Source organism: Rutilus rutilus, assembly GCF_951802725.1.
Source record: "Rutilus rutilus genome assembly, chromosome: 11".
Lineage (NCBI taxonomy): Eukaryota > Metazoa > Chordata > Actinopteri > Cypriniformes > Leuciscidae > Rutilus > Rutilus rutilus.
The window spans coordinates 39,455,457-39,472,618 of record NC_140216.1 but is presented as its reverse complement, the minus strand read 5'-3'; the positions used below and the strand labels follow the sequence as shown (position 1 = coordinate 39,472,618).

Below are 17,162 nucleotides of genomic sequence, written 5' to 3'. Positions count from 1 at the left end.
AGCAGTAATAACAGCAGTAATAACAGGAGTAATAATACCAGTAATATCAGGAGGAATAGCAGGAGTAATAGCAGGAGTAAAAGAAGGAGACATTGCAGGAGTAATAGCAGGAGGAATGTCAGAAGAAATAGGAGTATTTGTAGGAGTAACAGCAGGAGGAATAGCAGGAGGAATAGCAAAAATAATAGCAGGAGTAATAGCAGGACTAATAGCAGGAGGAATAGCAGGACTAATAGCAGGAGGAATAGCTGGAGTAATAGCAGGAGGAATAGCAGGAGGAATAGCAGGACTAATAGCAGGACTAATAGCAGGAGGAATAGCTGGAGTAATAGCAGGAGGAATAGCAGGACTAATAGCAGGAGGAATAGCTGGAGTAATAGCAGGAGGAATAGCAGGAGGAATAGCTGGAGTAATAGCAGGAGGAATAGCAGGAGGAATAGCAGGACTAATAGCAGGAGGAATAGCAGGAGGAATAGCTGGAGTAATAGCAGGACTAATAACAGGAGGAATAGCAGGAGGAATAGCAGGACTAATAGCAGGAGGAATAGCAGGAGGAATAGCAGGAGGAATAGCAGGACTAATAGCAGGACTAATAGCAGGAGGAATAGCAGGAGGAATAGCAGGACTAATAGCAGGACTAATAGCAGGAGGAATAGCAGGAGGAATAGCTGGAGTAATAGCAGGAGGAATAGCAGGAGGAATAGCAGGACTAATAGCAGGACTAATAGCAGGAGGAATAGCAGGAGGAATAGCAGGAGGAATAGCAGGACTAATAGCAGGACTAATAGCAGGAGGAATAGCAGGACTAATAGCAGGAGGAATAGCTGGAGTAATAGCAGGAGGAATAGCAGGACTAATAGCAGGAGGAATAGCTGGAGTAATAGCAGGAGGAATAGCAGGAGGAATAGCAGGAGGAATAGCAGGACTAATAGCAGGAGGAATAGCAGGAGGAATAGCTGGAGTAATAGCAGGACTAATAGCAGGAGGAATAGCAGGAGGAATAGCAGGACTAATAGCAGGAGGAATAGCTGGAGTAATAGCAGGAGGAATAGCTGGAGTAATAGCAGGAGGAATAGCAGGACTAATAGCAGGAGGAATAGCTGGAGTAATAGCAGGAGGAATAGCAGGAGGAATAGCAAGAGTAATAGCAGGAGGAATAGAAGGAGGAATAGCTGGAGTAATAGCAGGAGTAAAAGCTGTTTTGGGTCTAGTTCTTGCTCTCATTGGAATTTGCTGGTACATAAAAAATGGTGAGTTATAAATATCCAGCATGATCAAGTTTTTTTTTTTTTTTTTCTTTGTTTAAAGACATTTTTAAAATGTATGAACTAGACATGAAAAGTTTGCAAGTATACAACAGTATAAATATGTGAATGGTGATAGAGATTTTGATCATTTTGAAATGTGAAGTATGAATAAATGTAAACATATTTATACGTTTACAAGAACATAATATCTATTTTATTCTGTATCTTATATTCTGTATCTTATAGGTAAGGTGAGAAAGGTTTCCTCTCACAACTCATTGAATCAGATAGAGATGACCAGAAGGAGATTCAATCACAAGCTCAATACTGATGGATCTATAACTGGGACATGAACGGGTTCACAGGCATTAATGAAATGTTTTTATATATTTTTTTGGTCATTTTGAATGGACCCTGTATTATACTTTTCTAGTTCTTTTCTGCAAAAAGAAATTAGTCCTGACTATATAATGAAATGTAGCAAAGGGTTCGGGGCCTTTTCTGTACCTCAGATTAGCCCGTGAGGCTGAGAGGGAGACCTCATCAGAATCCGTGTATCATTCGTTCAGTCGTTTTTTATTTAATATTGAAAGTAGAAAAATTAGAAAATGGTTCCTTTTTCGATTTTTCTCCAAAAAAACGAAAAACAAGAATTCAGCTTGATTTTTCGTTCTGAGGTAGAAAAATTAATAAACAGCTTGAATATTCGATTTCTACATGTGGGCGGGAATGAAACGCCCCTTTCCTCTGATTTGTCAGCCGAAGATCAAAGTGTCCCGTCATCACTGCACTGCAGAATACGAGTCCTCTGTTGTGTGGATTCTTAACCCGTTTAGTGCAACTTTTTCATATTTTTTCCATCAACCAGACTAACGTATGGCTCGACACAACCCGGGGAATAGACTAGACAGGGCTACCAAAGTGACACCAAAGACAATCATTAAAATATATAAAATCTGGTTGGCAAACAGACAGTATATAATCTGAACTATATAATACAGCAGTCATAAACCGGTTAAAATCTTGTCAACACATTTGAGAAACAGCATCAGATGCATTCTCACAATGAAAGAGAATCTCTCAAGAGTTCATCAGGGCTGATTTCAGCAAAAGCACCAGAAAACTCCTGTAGAGGTTTAAAAAAGAGTAAGGAAGGGTGTTTCCACTATTCACATTCCAGCCAACAACTTCAGGGATTGAGCACTGGCAATTATACTAGAAATAGCAGAGGGAAAGTTACAAGGATTAATCATAGGACACAGGATGGAAGAAGCATTTAGAACAGAATTTATTTCTTGCCTTGTGAGAGATTAATCAGACAGCAGAAAAAACAGAGTATTAACCAGGACACTATTTGTGGCAGAGAAAGCCAGCAGCATCAATTTGCCAAGAGTTCTGGAATTGCAAAATGGAAAAGTTAGCCATTTAAATTTCTAGATTTTTATGGTATTTTATAGTACTTTTAAAATGTTAAAGTTCTTACTCAGTGGAAGCACTGATCCTTTCCTCCAGACCATCGACCATTTTTACATATTTGTCGAAGACCATTTGTGTGACATTATTAAAGCCTCTTTATAACCGTGAAGAAAATAGAAAAAGTGTTTAGTTAATTAACAGCATAACTGTAATAGTAATATAATAAACATTTCTGATATTTTTTATGTAGCCGACATGTAACATTTCTTACTTGTGTGCTTCATCAAGCTTCTGTTGAGTTAATTCTCCACTGTGAGTTAATTCTTTAATGAAAATGCTCTTCACTTCATCCCATTGCCTATTTAAAAAGAACGTATCACGTCAAACTGCACTGTCATAACGTGTTTGGAAATGTCAGGATTTTCTTTCAGGTTGTTTGAGCACAAAAATATTACGCTTTACCTTGCTGATTGCTCAAGTCCATATTTATTATAATGTCTGTTGATCTCGATGAGAACTCTGTCCCAGATGTCAAAGCACGTTGCTTTCATTTTGCTGTTGCGAACAAAAAGAAAGAAAGTGATTGGGATCAGTTTTAATTAGAAACAATGCTTACACTTTATTTCGATGGTCCACTTTAGACCAGAATTAGTTGATATGTAGTTGCAAAGTTACTTATAGTTAGTAGAATAGTTAGTTAACCCTTAAACGCATACCTTGAATTCCTTTAGTGACCCCGGACTACCCTCATACCCTCTCCTCCTCATATTTTTTTTTTAAGTTTAACCTTTTTAGTATTCCTCAATCAATTCATAATAAACAATATAACAAAAAAAGAATATTATAAAATTATAAAAGAATGCCGTTTTCTCATTCATTTTCTTTTGCAAATTGTATAGGGTCACTAACGACCCGAGGTGTGTATCTGTAACAAGGAGGCAGCAACGAAGCGGAGAGAGAATCCACATGCAAGCACTACTTTAATAAAACACACAGGTTATCCAAGGCAAACAACGGAACTCAGAACAGAATTACGTTTCACTTATAGTGACCGCAGACAGAAAACAAAAGAATAGGAAGTATCATCAGCAAAACTTGAAATTGCTCAGCGATTTAATGCAGAGTAAGTACTGAACGCAATCAAATATAATCCTGTCACTGTCACTTGATGGTGGATCTGTTAAAGAAGCTGTCAGCGATCAAAATATTGATTTTGAAGATGTAGAAAATTATAGTTTTGAGAACGTGTTTGAGATTGTGAATATGAGCCAGATGCTGAATGTACTGGGAAATGAGCTCTGACGAAGACATCTTTATTTTATTCTTCTATAATTGCTACTCTATTATCAGGAGAGCTTTATATTATCGCGACACGTAGAGATCCATCAGTGTTAGATATAGATCTGGATCGCTAAAGACCCAAATATGTAATAATGGTTGTGAAACATTCATGCATTTAAGGGTTAATAGAATGATTAAAGTGGACCATCGAAATGTGTTATCAAACAAATTCTTCATAAATTGTTTTGGCATCTCAGAGAAACCAACTATACAGTTAATCATATACTTACCTACAAATATCAGGACTTTACGTATCTTACCGTAAATGTCGCAGTGGGTCCTCACTTTCCACATCTGATGTAATTTGGTTTTTCTTTTTTATGGAAATATGCAAAATTTCATTACTAAAAATATTCCATAATTCATTAAGCATACCCCTGGAAACCGACAGAAGTGGAAATTATTGCATTTATGATCAAAAGATAATGATGAATCATTAGATGAACCCAGACAGCAACATAGTGTGTCGGCCCAGATCCGGCCCACATCTGGTACACATGGATTCCACACGGCCAGATCTGGGCTGACAATATGTTGCTATCTGGTTATATTCGTAAGTTTAGTTTATCTGTACATTATTGTCTTTGTACAGGTGCATTTACTCAAATGTGTTTTGTATTTGGGTCTCTATGATAGATATTTATAGAGCCCCGATTGAACAGTTCAAACAAGTGCGTTCTTACTTCAAATTGTTCAAGATGTCCTCGCCTACTAATTTAGTGAGTGTGTCTTCAGTGCCGATAAACAAATCATTGACTTCAGACATTCCAAGGCCACTTTCAGACAATCTTTCATAAATCGGAAGAGGATATATTGTCGCCATCTTCATAATGGCCCTGTGTTATAAAAGAACAGACTGAATGGGCATACATTTATGCATCTATTTATTCAATGGATGTTCAAACAGACTAATAAACTGTAATGCAACATTCATAACCACACAATAAGTGTAACAGCATTATGAATGATTCATGGATTTTTGTCCATGCATATTTAGTTGAATAATGCCATCTATGGTCTCAGTTAGTTATTAGTCATTAATTCACAGTCATTTATTATGTACAGTGTGCATTGAATGAAACGAACTGTCATACTCACCAATTGGATTGATTGAATCTGTCATCTCCAAAAATCCCATTACCATATCGATCATATTCAAGGGCAGCATTGTCAAAAAGATCACCAAAACGCTCATCTGCCCAGCTGGATAAAGAGGAGGAGTTAGTCATAGTTATTAACAGACAGCAGTCACAAAAACAGTGCCATTGCTCTGATACAGTTTTCCTTTCAACTGTGATGCTTTTTACACAGAGAGAAAAGCTCATAACCCAAACACAACTTCCTGAAATCTTGAGACCTTTCATGCGTTTCTCCTTAGCCGGCAGCAAACAGCTGTAAAATGGTATTACAACTGAAATGAAATGACAAAAATTATACATGTGATATTTTCTTACGTCCAGGCTTGAAGTCCGGTCTCTGGGTTAGTAATCATGTGATATTTTTCAGTGTCTTTCAACACATTTAACTCCTTCCATTTCCTGCAACACAAACGACTCAAAACTCAGTTTATTATACAATTTATGTTGTATATTTATCATTTCATATTTTGCTTTATTTAAGACTACCACCCGTATCAAATATACTAATATGATGATAGTCTTACCGTACGGCAGCTAAATACTTGTTATGGAATGGCTGGCTCTCAGTGTATTCCAGAAGTTTATCCCAGTAAAACGCAAGAACTCCAGAGGCAGTTCTATGAAACACACAGTCCGTAAATTACAGAATAACTATTATTAACAAGCATTTAGCTTAACAGCTCAACATTTTCAAAGATGAATACGAGAACATGAGAGATGTATCTACATAGCACAGCTTGCTGCTCAAACATTCAATTACTTGGCATTGTTTGCTGTTACAGTCTGTAGCGCGCTTCAAGAACCCTTCCCCTTCCCCAGCTCCACCTGAATAGATCTGCTACAGGGTTAATTCATGTATGTTACATGTCCAGCAGCAGCTCATGTCTTACATGCTCACAGCAATGTCTGTGAATGTATTAGCAGAAGCAAGTCTCAGTACTTGCTCTGCTGCAGCAGTGAAGCAGATCTATCCCGCCAAGACCAAATACATTAACACTGCCATATCCATTACCATGCAAATCCCTATTACCATACCAATCTCCCGAGAGTTGTCATGACATAATGATTTTTATACTGTACAAACTGAATATTTATCCCCTAACCCTAGCCCTGAACACATCCCTCACAGAAAACGTTCTGCATTTTTACATTTTCCCAAAAAAATAAATAAACATAATTCTGTATGATTTATAATCTGATTCCTCATGGGGACCAAAGTATGTCCCTACAAGGTTTTTCTGGTATTACCATCCTTTTTGGGAAATTTGACCCCCATAACGTAGGATATACCAGGACCACACACACAGAAAACTCACACACACACACACACACACACACACACACACACACACACACACACACACACACACACACACACACACACACACACACACACACACACACACACACACACAGTCTTGCTGTATGTCCTTACCTCAATGTTATCAGAAACTCATCCTTCTCTGTCTGCCTCTCTAAGGCGGAAATTTCCATGGCCTTCTCTTTGACCAGACGTATAGCCATTTGTGCTCTAAAGAAGAATTACTGAGAATTAAATGATGACCTACAAAAATCTATATTTGTCATCTGAGTGTATTTGCATGTTTTACTCTACAGGAAAAAGGACCAGCATGAAAGAAACAACTTTAATGCCAGAAGTATAACTGATTGTGTATGCGTTGAACCAGTAATGCATGACAAAACAGGTCTTACTCATCAAAAAGTTGACTGATGTCTATCTTCACAAATTCCAAAGCAACTTTCAGGATTTCAACCACATGAGGCTGTGCCATCCTGTTAAAACAAAGAAAACAATGTCCTGTCAACATGAAAAATAACCTGTTGGTAATGCTTTACAATAAGGTCTGATTAGGTAATGTTAGTTAAAAATGAGCAATACATTTGTTACAGTATTTACTAATCTGTCAACATTATTAAAAACACAATTGTTCATTGTTAGTACATGTCCATTAAATATTAACAGATTCAACTTGTGAAATTAATAATGTATTAGTAAATGTTCTACGTTAGTAAAAAAATGTGTACAATTATAGTTCAGGTGAAGACATTTCAATGTTAAATTTTAGACAAACATCTTACACAACACAATTATAATTTATAATTACATCTCACTTTAATTTAGCATATTTTTAAGATATTTATGTCATATATACTGTATATTATTTTATGTAAAGAATGTAAAGAAACTGTGAAAGAAGCTTGAGGTCATACTTCTTGGACAGAAGGTGACCGAGGAACCCCACGGGATCGCTGTAGATCGGCGGAGCTCCTGGAAAGAAACGTGACTCCACATATCTGCATTAAACACAACTAATGAGCTATATGATTGAGTTATCAATGATTGAAAATAAATCTTGAGAAGGTTGATCTGCATGTTAGATGTGGTGGATTTGAACTGTTCAGTGGATGCATTTTTATACTAGCTGCCTATTTCAAATAAAATATTTTCAATCATCTTGCAGGCAAAAAAACATGCTTACTTCCAGAGCTCCACCATTGTCTCGTTTTTGATGATCCCTTCAAACATGCCAAATGCTCTGTAGAAGAACAGTCATCAGTCTTTTGTGACATGAGACCAGTCATATACTCAATATTTGTCAATAAATGAATCAGCTGAATTGCCCTCATACCGAGAAATCTCATTCTCAGGAAATGCTGCCAACAGGCGAGACAAACCTTCTCCATAAAGACGACTCAGTCTTTGAAAAACGCTGTTAAACACACATAAGCAAATAAACTGAAGTTATCATTTGAAATAGCTCAGAAGTAGAAAATATAACAAGAGCTCCTTAAATCTATCATGTTCAGCCTTAGCAATCAGTATTGCAATGCTCAAGATCACTATATAATTATAAAGTGCAAAGCTTTTTGCATCAAGTGGACAAAGTTCTACTTACCACAGCGCCACAATGACATCATCATGTCCTTTAACTCTTTCCTTAGCACTGATCCTCTCGATCAGCTCCTTCACAGAAATCCACAAGTCTTGCATATCAGTGCTGTACAACACAGCAAACAAGGGTTGCGTTAGGAGGGACTGAGTTTACACTCCAGGCTCGGAGAAAAGTCTGTAAAACGTGGTCCAATTCTAAAGTGTTAATGTGAAGACATATTCTGTATTGATTCTTCACAAGCGTTTTTTCTCGTGTTTTAAATTACGTTTAAATTAACATTGTGTAGTTTTAGTGTTGAAGAAAATATCTGTAAAAAAAATATATATATTCTTACAGTGCTTATTAACTGTATATCATCCCATTAATTTAGTTTTTATTTTAGTTTTATTATATTTTAGTTTAGTTTTAGGCTTAATTTTTTTAATCTATTTTTAGTTTTTATCTATTTATAGTTAATTATTTTAGTGCAGCTGTGCACATAAAGTGCAAATAAGTGCAATTAGCCTCAAAAAGTATTTTCTTTACAATAAGTTCAAATAGCAATAAATGTTAAATGCTTTTTATACTAAGTTTTATTTATTTAAATATTGCTATTTAGGTTCATTTTTGTATTTCATGTTTTTATTTATTTCTAGTTAATAATTTTAGTGCTTTAACTTTTCAAACATTGCAACATTTCAAATATTATTTTATTCCAGCTTTATTTCAACTAGCAGAAATGTTTTAATAGTTTTATTTTTATTAAACAACAATAACCCTGCGTCATACATTTCTGTTTTTTACCCTGTTTTTTTTATCTTATTTCTTTCCACAACCACCTCTGCTGCCTTCTTTAAATTGTCCAAGTATTTCAAAAACCCTTCAGCTCCCATTGTGAAGAGTTTGTCTGCCATTTCATAGTCTTCATCTGTCAGGCTCACACTCTCCACACCTGTATAGCAAATCAAATCAGAATCAACTAAATTATAATAAGCAACAGTAATATCCAGTGACTGGATATGACCGCAGCAAACGTTTAAAGAACCATAAGAGATTATCACAGATCAAATACCACCGGATTACAACGAATTTAAAAATATATGAAGAGAAACATTAGCTTACCTTTAGAGAGAAGAACAGTTAAGATTAAGATGGACAGTGATTTATTCATTTTGCTGTTTCTAAATTCTCAGAACAAAAATAAAACGAGTAAGAGAAAACGATCACAACATGTACACTGTGGACTGTCCGTTGACGTCAAGAGTCAAAACCTAGACTGAACTTTATCTCCAGTAATATGAACTTTCATCTGTGCAAACACCAATTTCATTGCAATCATGGGAATCGTTTCAATGTAAACTCTAAGGTCACAGTCGAGCACACAGAGCATGTTTAACTGCCTGTTTTCATTTCAGAGTTTAACAACATCAGGTTTGGGTCAGGTCAGGTTGATATTTTGGTAACTCTATTTCGACACTCTACTAGCTATAAGTAACTATGCAACTACATGTCAACTACCAGTCATTGATTAGAGTATAACTGTCTGAATGTAGGTCATGAGTTCAATGCACTTTGCCAATAATCAGTGTGAAAGTACATGGTTTTGTGCTTCTGATCAATATTTATTCAGTCAACAGCAGTTTTAGGGTCAGTAAAAGGCAGTCAATCAGGATGCTCCCTCTCTTTTCCACTAGTGTTAATATTGTTTATTTTTACATACTAATAAAATAGACCTGCTTATCCTGCATCATTTTCAAGATCAATTTGTCTTAAATTTACATCAAATGATGTCATATAAAAGTCATTTTGATGTGGTCAGTGTAAGGGACCGTTCGGTATTTATGGAAGGGGCCACAGGAGGAAAATAGGGGAGGGTCATGTCTTTTTTTTATTTTTTTATTATTATGCAATAACAAATACAAAACAACCATAAATGAGCAATAAATGAACATATAAACAATACACAGAAAAAGAGGGTTACATTACATAAACATAAAGAATATTAAGCTAGCTTAAATGATTGACACCAACGTAGAGTCTTACAAGCAGCAGAGTTTTTAGAATTCCTCAAGGAATTCAAATATATATCAAAATCTTTCTTAAAAATGAAAAAGGAAGGAGTTTTCTTTGAAAACTTACACTTGTGAATATAAAATTTGGCAAGAAAAAGTAATAAGTTGAGAATAATTTTAAAATGATAAGGGTCTACTTTCATAGAGTCACCAAAAAACACTATTTTTTGGCTTATACAAAAGTTTACAGACATATATCTTTTAACAAAATTTGAAAAGTCAACCCAAAATATTTTGCAATACATACATTCCCAAAATAAATGAGTAATTGTCTCATCAACCTGATGACAAAAGGTGCACAAAGGGGAGATACTATTAAATTTAGCAAAATTATAATTAACTGGATAGCAATAATGAATAATTTTAAAAGATACTTCAACAACTTTATTAGATAAAAATAACTTTTTCTGAAGGAGCCAGAAATATTCCCATACTATATTATTATCAAATTTGTTGTTCCAAAAGCTTACACAAGCAGGTAAAGAAATCTGATCCTTGTTAAGAATTGAGCGAATTTTCTTGTTTGACAATCTGCTGAAAGGAGTTTGATCAACAAATAAATGAGTGTTGTCAAATATAGGTGGAGAGCATAAAGGACCTTTAGGGCCAGGATTGACTAAAGGTTTTATACAATCAGGAATTGCCCCAAAAACAATGGCATATTCTCTTGGGGGGACTGGAAAAGAGAATTCTTGCATAAAGTGTTCATAAGAGAGCAAGACACCCCTTTCATCTAAAAGTTGACTCACTAAAAGTATATTTTTATCAAACCAATTGTTTAAAAAAAGAGATTTATTTTAATATTTAATATTTTGGTTGTTCCAGCATATTAAAGTCTGTTTATGAAAACTAGAAAGAGTTAAAGTTGTTTTAGAAATGTCATAGTTGCAGCGTAACAAAAAATGCAAACCTCCAACTGAACTGAAAATATAATTTGGGATAATATTCCAAAAAGATGTAGGATTGTTCAAGAAAGATTTTATCCACTTAACCTTGAAAGAATTATTAAGAGTGGAAAAGTCCACTAAGTCAAAACCACACATTGTCCGATCAGCTATCATAACACTCTTTTTGATTAAATGTTTTTTAGATTTCCAAACAAAGTTTACTATCATTTTGTCCAGCGTTCTAGAAATCTCCACAGGAACATCCAGAGCCATTGCAGGATAGATGACCCGAGATAACCCATCTGCTTTGGAAAGTAACACTCTACCTGATATAGACAGATATCGCTGTAACCAATAATTTAATTTTCGTTGAATAGAAAGAATAAGAGGTTCAAAATTTAGCATTGATCTTCTTTTTTGATCTTTACAAATAATTATACCTAAGTATTTCACTTCGGATTTGACTGGAATGTCACATACTTTATCATCAGTGGAGTCTTTAATAGGTAAAAGTTCACATTTGTGAATATTAAGTATTAAACCAGAAGCAGATGAAAAGAGATCAATTATATTTAAGGCTACAGAAACTTTTTAGAAATAGAGTGGTGTCATCAGCCAATTGGCTTATTAAAATTGATTGGTTTGCAACAGAGATACCTTTCAGATTACTATTTTGAATATGGATGGCTAATAATTGCATAGGAAGCAGAAAAAGATACGGCGATATTGGGCAGCCTTGACGGATGCCTCTATCTATATTAAATCTATTAGTAGTACCTTGCTGTAATTTAATTGAAGCATTGGCGTTATTATACAAAGTTTGAATTGCATTGATAAAGTTTGGGCCAAAACCAAAAATATTCAAAGATTTAAGAATAAAAGGAAACTCAACAGAATCAAAAGCTTTATAAATGCAGACATATCGCATTTCAATTCCAAGATGGCCGAACGCATGGCAGCACGGATGTTTGTTTGATGTGATTATTGAATGTTTGGAGTGGAGGTTTTAGCTGTTATTAATTTTTTGTTTTGATTTTAGTATTTGGGTAGATGCTAAATAGATTATTTTTCGCAGCGCTCTTTTGGATTTTATTGAGCAGTGGAATAATTTCCATTTAAAAAGGGGATGTGGAATTTCCTCACTGTCAACGGGATAAGGACTATCTGTCTGGCTTTGTCTGGGCCCACTCTGGATCTGCGGGGAACAAACTAGCTCTGAACAGCGCTCTTTTGGATTTCATTGAGCAGTGGAATAATTTCCATTTAAAAAGGGGCTGTGGAATTTCCTCGCTGACAACGGGAGAAGGACTATCTGTCTGGCTTTGTCTGGGCCCACTCTGGATCTGCGGGGAACAAACTAGCAAACTAGCTCTGCTTTGTTGTGTCATACATTGCATTGCTTGATGTGGTTTTTCCCTTCCTCGTGAAGTCGATTGTAACATCATTAGCTACTTCGAAGGACGCGGAGTAGTGCAAAATGGCGTTTGTAACAGCAGCCTTTCTTCTGCTGATTGCAGTGGATTGCACGGGGAATGAAAAGTCACCGGTGGTTCATTCTCAACAGGTATGGACAAACTTTTACATCTCATCTGAAGGAACGTTCTCGGACATTGGTCTTATTATGGAACTGCATCACTCATCATCACTAAGGGTTGACTCTGTTCGCTTGGATTATAAGGACTACTTTGTTGTCATGAATCGTATTTTGATTCCTAATGCTTACAATGACTCAAGATGTACACCTCGAAAAAGGAAGTGCTTGGTTCTTATTTTATTGTTACTCTCAGGAAATGTACATCCTAATCCTGGCCCTATCATTAATAGTCTTAGTACTCCGGAAGATTTTAAATCTAGGACGGGGCTTGATTTTATTCACTTAAATGTTTGTAGTTTGTTACCAAAAATGGACTTGGTTAGGGCATGGGCTATTCAAACAGATGCAGATGTCCTAGTAATTTCTGAAACCTGGCTTAAAAAAACTATCTTAGATAAGGACATTGTGATTAATGGCTATAGAGTTTTTCGGTGTGATCGTTTAAAGAAGGGGGGTGGTGTTGCAATTTATGTTAAGACTAAATTTAACACCAGGATTTTAGCTTCTCAGTCTACTGTTAAACAATTTGAGATTTTGGTGTTAAATCTTGAAATAGCTATAGGTCAGCATATTACTGTTATTGGTTGTTATAGACCCCCTTCTGCTGTTGCTGATGCTTTACCAAATTTGATGAAATTTCTAAATGAATTTGATTGCAATGATATTGTTTTAGTGGGAGATTTAAATTGGGATTGGTTATCCTCTGTGTCTGATGATTTTAAAAATCATTGTAATGGTTTAAATCTTACACAGATAATAAATACTCCTACTAGACCTAATGTTAGAAATCCTAATAAAGCTACACTTATTGACGTGTTCTTGACAAACACACCTTATAAATACTCCAATGTAGGTGTGTTTGCTAATGATTTGAGTGATCACTGTGTTATTGCAGCAGTACGAAATACAAAACTCTCTAAGACTAAACCTAGAATAATTTTTAAAAGAAACTTGAAGCACTTCTGTGAGCAAGCGTTTTTGCATGATTTGTCTTGCTTTGAATGGGATAGAATTGCATTTATTGATAATGTGGAGCTTGCTTGGAAATATTTTTATGATGGTTTTAGTGGAATTGTGGATAAGCATGCTCCCTTTCGGAGGTTAAGAGTAAAGGGACGGGATAACCCATGGTTTACTCCGGAGTTGGCTAATCTTCTTCGGCAGAGAAACCAAGCCTGGGCTAAAGCAAGGCAATCTGGGACAGATTCAGATTGGCTCAGTTTTAGACAGCTGCGCAACCGCTGCACATTTTGTATCAAAAAAGCTAAATCTGATTTTTATTTAGCAGCTACAACAGAGAACCTAAACAATCCCCGTAAATTCTGGAAAGCATTGAAATCGGTATGCTCCATGAATGCTTACAATGAGTTACCTCCATATATTATTAATGATAAAGCCATTATATCAGAAAAGCCTGCAATGTTGGATTGTTTTAATAAGCACTTTGTGGAAGCTGGTTCCTTGTTTGAGCGTCAGCTCCCTGTAGGAAATTCAAACGTGACAAACTGTTTGAATTCATCAGTACCACCAACGAAATCTGGGGCAAGAAAAGAGGTATTTTGTCTAAAGCCTTTCTCTGTCGCAGATGTGCAATCAGCTCTTGTTGCTTTGGACCCTAGTAAATCTCCGGGCCCGGACAATTTAGAGCCTTATTTTTTGCGCATAGCTGCTAACTTTATTGCTAAACCAATTTCAATTATTTTTAATCTCACCTTAGTCTGCAATGAGATTCCATTAATCTGGAAATCGGCCTATGTACTCCCTCTTTTAAAGGGTGGTGATTCTGCCCATTTGGATAATTATAGACCGATCTCTAAGTTATCAATTTTAGCTAAAGTTTTAGAAACTCTGGCTGGTGATCAGTTAAAGGATTATTTGCTTTCCAACCACATTTTGTCTGACTTACAGTCTGGGTTTCGAAGGCAGCATAGTACTACTACTGCAACAATGAAGGTCATTAATGACTTTATTGAAGCAGTGGACTGTAAGAACACCTGCGTAGCTCTTTTTATAGATTTATCTAAGGCATTTGATACAGTGGATCATTGCATTTTATTGGAAAAGCTACATAATATTGGTTTTTCTGACCATACTGTAGATTGGTTTACCAATTATTTGGCAGATAGAACGCAGTGTGTTTATTCGGACAATCTTAAATCAGCAACACTGACTGTATCTAGTGGTGTACCGCAAGGATCAGTTTTGGGTCCAATTTTATTTACTATTTATATTAATAACTTGGGTCAAGACATCCCACAAGCTCATTTTCATTTTTATGCGGATGATACCGTTATTTATTGTAAGGCTGCAACTTTACACCAAGCTTTTTCACATCTACAAACTGCTTTCAATCTTGTTCAGGCACAACTGTATCATCTTAAATTAGTTTTAAATGTTGAGAAAACTAAGACTATGCTCTTTTCAAAATCTAAGAAGTCTTTTGAAAGTCTTCCAAATATTTTTAATATACATGGAGAACAGATTGAACAAGTCAAATTGTATAAGTACTTGGGTATAATAATTGATGATCAGCTCTCTTTTAAGTTGCATATTGAAAAACTGGTACAGAAGCTCAAATTAAAAATAGGATTTTATTTTAGAAATAAAGCCTGTTTTTCTTGGAAAACCAGGAAGAGATTGGTTGCTGCAACATTTCTCACTGCACTTGATTATGGTGACCTGCTCTATAGAAATGCGCCTGATAAATGTTTATCTTCATTGGATACAGTCTTTCATAGTGCACTAAGATTTGTGACTGGATGTAAAGCATCAACACATCATTGTACTTTGTATAAAATGACAAAATGGCCTTCATTATCAATGAGGAGGCACATTCATTGGCTTATGTTTATTTATAAGTCTATGTTGGATATGCTCCCTTCTTATCTTTGCACTTATATGTCTCGTAGCAACTGTTCCTACAATTTGCGTTCTGGTAATTTGTATTTGTTGTCTGTACCTATGGTCCGTACAGAGTTTGGTAAGAAGGCCTTTAGTTATGCAGCCCCTTCCACATGGAACACATTGCAGATTGATTTGAAGTTGCAAAATTTGATTTCTTTTGGTCAATTTAAACATTACATGAAATCTTTGGAAATAGATGCTATAAATTGCTGTCACTGCTTTTAACATGTATTTTTAAGTAGTCTTATGCTGATTGTTTATGTATGTGTGTTTGTTGTTTATATTTGTTACTGTGCGCTGTCAATACACTGTCATCTTGGCCAGGTCTCTCTTGGAAAAGAGGTTTTAAATCTCAATGAGATAACCTGGTTAAATAAAGGTTAAATAAAAAAAAATAAAAAAATAAAAATCAAGAAAATGCAAGAAACCGTCATCAGAGATCAGATCCGAATAATCTAAAGTATCAAGAACAAGTCTAATATTATTTGAGATAAGTCTGTCTTTCATGAAACCCAACTGAAAGTCATCAATTATATTATCTAAAACACGTTTAATTCTTTTAGCAAAAATCGAGGCTAGTATTTTGTAATCATTATTTAATAAGCTTATAGGTCGCCAATTTTCAAGTTGAGAAGGATCCCTGAGTCATAGAACATGGGAGAGTTCCCTTAGGCTTTCTAAATACACTTGGAGAAGAAATGGAGAAAGAATATTTGAAAATGTCTTATAGAACTCTGTGGTCAGACCATCATTTCCAGGAGACTTATTAAGTTTCAGCTTGTCGATTGCCTCAGAAATATCTTTCAACTGAATAGGAGATTCACACAGATTTTTCCCAATATCATCAATTTTGGAAATACGGTCTGAGTCAAGAGAATTAAAAAATAAGTCAAAATTTTGTTGAGAGTGTCTAGAACGATAAAGAATTTTATAAAATTCTTCACAATACTTAGAAATGTCTTTATGATCTTTTAAGACTACTCCGTTTAAGTTAAGACTATTGATAGAATTGAGATGATTACGCTGTTTCTCTAACCCAAAGAAATAATTGGAATTTCTTTCTCCCTCTTCCATCCATCTCCTTCTTGAACGAACAAAAGCACCCTTTGCTTTACATATATATAAGTTATCTAATGAGTTCTGAAGTTCAGCCAATTCTATTTTCTGGACAACTGATAAATTTTCAAAAGGGATACAGGAGAGACAGACAATTCTTTTAACAATGTTAAGTTCCTCTAATTTGGATTGCTTGGCTTTTTGAGATCCAACTTTGAATAACAATAATCTAATGTTGTATTTTAATAGTTCCCAATTAGAACTAAAATTGTTTTCAGCTTGAGCTTTATTAAAAAATAAATTAATTTTAGAAATTACAGATTGACAAGTTTCCTCATCCTCTAATAAAGCAGAGTTTAGTTTCCAATATGAAATATGTTCTTGAGTAAGATGGGTTATCAAAAGACAGAATAATAGATTGATGATCGGATAGTGGAGAAGGCAAAATTTCAACCTTATTGACATAATCAGATAAAGAGTCAGATTTTAACCAGAAGTCAATCCTAGACCTCAATGAACCAGAGCTGTTAGACCAGGTAAATTGTGAAGCATGCGGATGTTTTTCCCTCCAAATGTCAGTCAGTTCTTTTTTTATTCTTTGTTGAGGGGAGG

At 35.3% G+C, this 17,162-nt stretch overlaps 1 protein-coding gene across 3 annotated transcripts; it reads right to left on the bottom strand.

Moving 5' to 3' along the window:
• Positions 1–1,798: 1,798 nt before the first annotated feature.
• Positions 1,799–9,317, bottom strand: LOC311300257 (uncharacterized protein). 3 transcript variants are annotated; one of them, XM_084424425.1, is made up of 18 exons: positions 9,160–9,317; positions 8,842–8,989; positions 8,062–8,163; positions 7,795–7,875; positions 7,645–7,701; positions 7,376–7,459; positions 6,857–6,937; positions 6,579–6,674; positions 5,668–5,760; positions 5,459–5,542; positions 5,103–5,207; positions 4,688–4,840; positions 4,265–4,381; positions 3,126–3,218; positions 2,935–3,021; positions 2,731–2,817; positions 2,547–2,642; positions 1,799–2,373 (listed from the first exon to the last, which is right to left on the bottom strand). In XM_084424425.1, exons 1-17 carry the CDS (start codon positions 9,206–9,208, stop codon positions 2,558–2,560), a joined length of 1,602 nt encoding a protein of 533 aa, XP_084280551.1. In that variant the 5' UTR covers positions 9,209–9,317; the 3' UTR covers positions 1,799–2,373; positions 2,547–2,557. The 3 variants fall into 3 exon arrangements, with proteins under 3 accessions (XP_084280551.1, XP_084280550.1, XP_084280549.1); XM_084424424.1 differs by lacking the exon at positions 1,799–2,373 and adding an exon at positions 2,429–2,462; XM_084424423.1 differs by lacking the exon at positions 1,799–2,373 and having other exon boundaries at positions 2,521–2,642.
• Between the last annotated feature and the right edge of the window lie 7,845 nt (positions 9,318–17,162).